Here is a 6474-nt window from a genome sequence, read left to right as displayed (position 1 = left end):
CTGGAGCGGCGGCGATACGGCGCTCCGACCTCAACAGCACCGTCCTATCGTTCACTGGCCTAGGCAGCAGCAGAGAACAATATTTAATCTGCAAATGCTGAGCTCTTAAAATGAAACCTCTTTCATTCCCAGGTAAGGACGTAGTTTTGTGGGGAGTCACCCTCCAAATGAGTCCACAGCACGCTGCGTTAAGAGCAGTCGAGCAAACTGATAAAAAGCAAAACATTGTGGGTGAAAGCTTTATTTCAGGGAGACTGTTTGCATGGCTACCGGCCTTTTTCCCTTATCCCAGGGAACTATGCTAAATGGATCAACACAGCAAAATGCTCTAAGTGCTGCCTTAGATGACAGACAGCAGTAATCGGCGTTAAATGGGAGAAGCATATTCACATCTCGCATGTCTCTCCTGCCGACACATAACAGGATCTGCTGCAGGATGTTCGGCTCGTGTTAGTTCAGGAGCCGCATTCAGCCAAATGCGATCTCAGCTGGGCCAAGGCCAGTAGAATGATCACATACTGACCTACAATAAACCTTCAGACTCCAAACATGCTTTTGTCTTGGTGGAAATGAGAACAACTGCATACTTTGATGAACTTTTTAATACTTCGCCACTTCCCTTGCAATCAGGTAGTCACTGTTGCATCACTGATCTCTGGCTCAGAGGCATTGCTGCTATCTCCAGCGCAGCGCTGCGTCTCAGTGCTCAGTTATGCCAGCGACTCCTACTAAAGTGAAGCATCCCCCAGAAGAGCTGCTACTTTTCTCTGAAAATTGATGTTACTGCCTGATTATTATTGTGTTTGTCTGGTCGTTTAATGGGCCTGAATAAAGTTCCCTGCAGGTCAGTGTTGACCTTTGAACTGCAGGTTTGACACCATATGTTACTGCATAATAACAGTTTGTCAGAAAGCATAATAAAAACAATGGCTGAATAACTGTAAAAATGAGAAGCAGGAAGTAGTTTGTGGGTCACAGTTTGTGTTCTTTTACCAGGAATTGACACTTAGTGTGGTTTTCTGCTGCTGTAGCTCATCTTCTTCCAGGTTCGCCCTGTGGTTTGTACACACTCGGCTTTTCTGCACACTTTTCCTTCATCTCAATCCAATCTTCCCTTGTCAGCTTTTCCCTCTGTTTTCCCGCTCCAGCCATTGTCTGGAAACTCGACACATGGTTCTAATTTAGAGTTTTCAAGCCATAAATGGTGAAATATTTGATCATTGTTTTGTTTTTTAACGTATTGCATCATGTGTTTATGCACTTTTTATTTATTTATTTGTTTAATAATTTAGTCGAGACAGCAGCTTAAAACATTGTTTCAAGTATTACAGACAGGTACAGAGAGGTCAGAGGTCACATAAAATACAAATCAGTCTAGATAAAAACCAATACAGACAGATCAGAGTGTAAGAGTCAAATAATAGGGCCATCATGTAAAGCAGAAGTAGGAACGATACGACGCAGATTCCAGTTTCCCAACAAAGTCTTTGAAAGTCCTGAGAGACGAAGTCCTTTAGGTTTAAAGTTTTCTGGGGTGAATTCCAGGCAGCGGGTACAGAGTACATATAGGAGAGGAAAAAAAAATGTAAGTTCAACTATGGTATTTTATATATATTTGTACTCAAAAGACTATCTCTAACAGATGCTGAGTTATTTCACATAATACAGTTTCTAATTCACCGACCCTGATACGCTCCACCCCGCTACTTTCCCAGACATGAATGGACTGCGCGCAAACATCAGGGGTCGATTGTTGTTTCGACTTCACACCGGGCCGTTTTCACGCTCGAACAGCCGAGGAGCAGGCCCAGCACAGGGGATTCGGCGAGAAGGCCGCAGACATGGCCGCCACCATGTTTCAGATGGTGGCTTCAACCCTGGGCTGCTGGGGGTGGCGGGAATCGGTGCTGCCACGGGGATGGACCAGCGGGCCACGGAGGACCTGTTCAACAGCGCCGTGACGGCCGTGTTCTCGTCTTCAGGCCTGGGGAAGTCCTGTGTTCAGAAGACCTCCGGGTTCACCGAGTGCCGGCCGTACTTCACCGTTCTGGGTCTGCCAGGTACGTTTACGTTTGGTGAGAAATTTCACCACTCGGGTGTAGAGAGTATTTCAGGGCCTACTTTTACTTTCTAATTAGTCTTTCGCCTGAATAACCACATCATGAAGAGATTGTCAAACTGGTTGAAATGATTTGGGCATTCCTGACCTCGGCAAACACCTGATGAGGTTTCCGTGGAGGCCGTGCGCGGGACGGCGTGCGGCACGGCACAGCTCCGCACGGTGCCGGTCCTTCCTCAACAGCCTGGCACTGCCAGGTAAGAGAATCGCTCTCGGCGAGGGAAGAGCGGAAAGAAAAAAGGCATTTTATCAAATATTCCTCCACATGTCGGATTAGAGGAGAACATTTTCCAAAGGACCTTGGAAGGTACTTTAGAATATTTGGAAGGGTTTTAGGGCAGATTTTTTCCATTTTCCACCCCACACCCTCCCTCCCCTCCTCCCTCCATCCTTCACTCGCTCCAGTTGTATAAAAACTGCAGTCGAAAGCAGAAAAGATGGTGTCTCTCCAGAATCGAATGGAAATTTGATGAGACATCCAAAGCTTAGCTGAGCAAGCACAAGCTTTACCAGCGTGTCACACAATGTAAAGTACATTTCCACACTCTGTACTTAACAGCTGAATGTAGTGTAGAGCATATTGTACATAAGGTCTTAAAGGCTTAAATCTAGAATAATACAGGTACAATATCTCAGGACACTGAAAGATGGCGTTTGGTTGAATGTGCTTCACCACATAGCGTGTTTGATTTATGAGTTTTTCTGTCCCCTCTGCGGGAAAATAACATAAACTGCAGTGTTTTTTCAACTTTAATCGATACTGAACTTTGAGTGTGTCGAGCTTAATCGGTACAAAGAGTAATATTTATAATTGCTGAGGCTTAAACCTCTTTCTTAGCATTAGTATTTATGTCTCAGTTCACATCTGTGTAGCTCCTGCATGTACGGGGTTGTGTGTACTTACCTTTTTGATTTGTTCTTGGGTTTTATCATCCTGTGAAGCACCTTGAACCGCCTTTGTAGGGAACTTGAACTTAGAAGGTAATTTAATTGCAGAGAGGAAGACCTCTTTAATTAGTTTTGCTTTCATATTTAAGATGGGGGAAGAAAAGTGAGTTCTTTATTTCAATGAGGATCTCTCTTGTCTTTTGTAAATCAGACAATATGCTGAGTGGCAATTTTCAGTGACTGTTGACCTACCATCACCAATCAAAGCAACTGAGGAGACTTTTTCACTTTCTCTTCTCTCTTCATTTTGTGGAAATGCGGAAGTGGCTAAAGCAGATTCTCTTTATGTGTTTTCACTTGATTAAAGCATTTATGACTATGAATGAGTTCATTTTGTGGCAAAGTGGCAGCGATGAAATAAATACTTTCCAGGAAAAAGTGTTCAAATGTGCTCTTCACTGAAATTAATTTTAAACAAAAATGTGCACATTCTGAGGATTTACAATTGTAGGTATAACTTGAGAATTTGAAGTGAAGATGAGTTCACTGACTTATGAAATCGACTGCTTTGTTATTAGAGCTATAAGAATATGATTGAAAAATATTTTTAATTAATAATGTTGAAAATAAATACACCAAAAATAATCCCAAAAATAATAATAATTATGATAGTATTTCATATTTAATCTTGTCATCCTATAACTTAGTCTGTTATTTATTAATGGAGCTTTTTTGTTTCGAGGGAATTTAATCATCAGTATATTTCTGTTTGTCGTTTTAGGGCCTCCATACATGTGTTAAAAAAAAACATGAGAAATGCATTTTTGACATTGATTTTTTGTAAATATAATGGATGATCTTATAAATACAGGGACATAGCTCCTCATAGTTTTCTGCCATTTCCGTGTAAACTGACGTCACTTTCAAAGTGGCAAAAGCAAAACCTTTCTGAAAGGAGAACATAAGAATGATGCGTTTTCACTGGAAACATAGTTGGCTCATTGGGGCCTTAGTGTGGTCAGCAGGTGAAATTATTTTCTTAAGCGTGTGTCCTTTATGTCTTCAGCTGGGCTCCAAGCTGTCCGGGCCTTGATGATCGTCGGCGTTATTCTGGGTCTTATCGGGGTTCTGATCTGCATATTCGCACTCCAGTGCTTGAAAATGGGCAACATGGAAGAAAACCTGAGAGGCTCGATGTCTCTGACGGCTGGAATCCTGTTTCTGCTCGCAGGTGTGTGAGTGCTTTGTAGTAACTGTTGGGCTGTGATTCTGTTTTCACACCATGTGGGACTTTATTTTCAGGTGTTTGTGGCATTTCTGGGGTGTCAGCCTTCGCTAACTTGATTGTGCGAAGTTTTGGCTTCCCAGCATACGTTGACAATGGATACATGAATGTTGTTGGACTGACGGGATCTCTGACTCCCAGATAAGAAAAACTGAAATTTGATCTAAAAAAAAAAAAAAAAAAACCTGGAAGTTTTCGGCTGGTTTGTCTTGCTTTCTCAGATACACACTGGGTCCCGCCCTCTTTGTGGGATGGGCCGGTGCTGCTGGCCTGATGATCGGGGGTCTCGTGGCCTGCCGAGGGATGGCTGCTGACAACAAACAACGGTCATCACTAATCTCTAAATATATGTGTATTTATATTCAACTTGCATTGATCCATATTATTTTATAAAGTACCTTATATTTGCCCATGGGGATCAGTGTGTGAAAAACGTTCTGCAGCAGGGTTGTCAACCTCATTTTAGTTCAGGGGCCACATGCAGCCTAATTTCTCCTTCAGTGGGCCAGACCTGTTAAAGAGTGCCATAATAACCTGTAAGTTTATACTTTAACATTTATCTTTGTTGTGGTGCAGAGTATAAGCGACAAAAATGTCTTTATATCCACAAAAACCAAACAGTAAATGTAGAAAATGAGGACAATCCCAACTTAAAGCCAATTTTAATTATATTTTCTGGTAAAAATTACATTGAAATCTCCAAAAAACTGTTGCAATACTCTGTCAGGGCAACATAATTGACGTGTCAGAATGTTTTCAGCTCCGGTTTGCTTGGTGGTTTGGTGTGGTGGAATTGGAGCCTCTTGCGAGCCGGTTTTGCCCCACGGACCTTATGTTTTTTTTTTTCTAATATATTAGGACCATATGGTATAAAGAAGTGTTCAATATTCCATTGCTTTTAATACTAGAAACTTTTCAGAGTTGAGGTGTTGGACCAGATAAGTTTTCTTCCACTCCTGTTGAGCATGTGGAAACCAAGTGTGGTGTGGTGTTTTGTTTTGTTTTGTTTTGTTTTGTTTTGTTTTGTTTTGTTTTGTTTTGTTTTGTTTTTTCATTTTTATTGTCGTACCTTTTATGGACCCACGTTGTGTATTGCGTTTTTGTTTTGCATTGAAATAATATCACATCTATCTCAAAAAGCTTGTTTTTACTCCTTCGACCTTCACATCACATTAGATGTTGTGAACTATTTTTAACAATCTGCAGTGTTGCAGTGTTATGTAATTTGCTGGTGTGTTTGGTGGCATTCTTCAGGTACGACGGGATGAACCACAATGTTGCCTCTCAGCACAGCGTGTACAAGGCTGACGCCCGACCCGGATGACCTACAGCGACCCCTTCAAAGCCCACAGCGTGGACGAACAGCGGTCCAACCACAGATTCCACTACGTGTAAAAAAACCACATCAGCCTGATGAAAAGTTCACTTTTTCTAGTCTTTGTTAAGATCTTGTCTCATTATACACAACGTTTTGGTGTCTTTTATGAAACTTTTGTTCAATCTAACTGTTCACTGACACTGAAAGTCTGATTTTATCAGACTACCATGACTCCTAACACAAAATATGCATGTAATAGGCAGTCTGTAGAGATCAACTCAATTCTGATTGTATGAGCCATTCTATCCCTGATTTACATGTTTCCACAGACAGAATCTGCTAAAAATCAAGCAATATAGAATGAATTTACAAACAGGGAGACCGCGAATCCAATTAAAGAATGGACAGGCTCCATCTTGGAGCAGGCCCAGAACAAGAAAACAGAAAACATAATGTAGTTTTTAAAGACTAAACACTGTTAATGGATAGCTTTATGAATTTAAATATATTACAAGTGTCACAGAAGCAACGCCTACAGGTTGTATGTAGTTTAAGTTAAATGTGTCATCATACTAGCTTAGCCCAATGAATCCAGACTTTAAAGGTTCATTAAGGAGTTTGCACGTTTTATGCGAAACATCGGCCCCTGCAGGCCTTGGGCGTAACTGCAGCTTAGAGAAAAGCTCGTGCCTGTGGCTTGTGTCCATGTACGTCCACGGAAGAGGGGAACTCCTTCCTCGCTCTTTTAGTAGCGCTCGAGTAAAATTTAAGTTTGTTTTGCCTGGTGGGGTCTGTGGAGTTGTGGCAGTGCTAGAAGCCGGTCTTTTCTTACTTTCTGGAAGCTCCATCCTCAGTACTGCTCGG

General features: G+C 41.8%; 1 protein-coding gene across 1 annotated transcript; it reads left to right on the top strand.

The window, feature by feature from the left end:
* The first annotated feature begins 1841 nt into the window (after positions 1–1841).
* Positions 1842–4437, top strand: LOC115384635 (claudin-18-like). Its single transcript, XM_030086872.1, is given in 4 exon segments — positions 1842–1878; positions 1881–2060; positions 4074–4238; positions 4310–4437. Coding segments are annotated over 4 exon segments (510 nt in total).
* The last annotated feature ends 2037 nt before the right edge of the window (positions 4438–6474 follow it).

This window comes from Salarias fasciatus, unplaced genomic scaffold, assembly GCF_902148845.1.
Source record: "Salarias fasciatus unplaced genomic scaffold, fSalaFa1.1, whole genome shotgun sequence".
Classification (NCBI taxonomy): Eukaryota; Metazoa; Chordata; class Actinopteri; order Blenniiformes; family Blenniidae; genus Salarias; species Salarias fasciatus.
The sequence above is the reverse complement of the archived record's forward strand: the minus strand, read 5'-3'. Positions and strand labels throughout refer to the sequence as shown.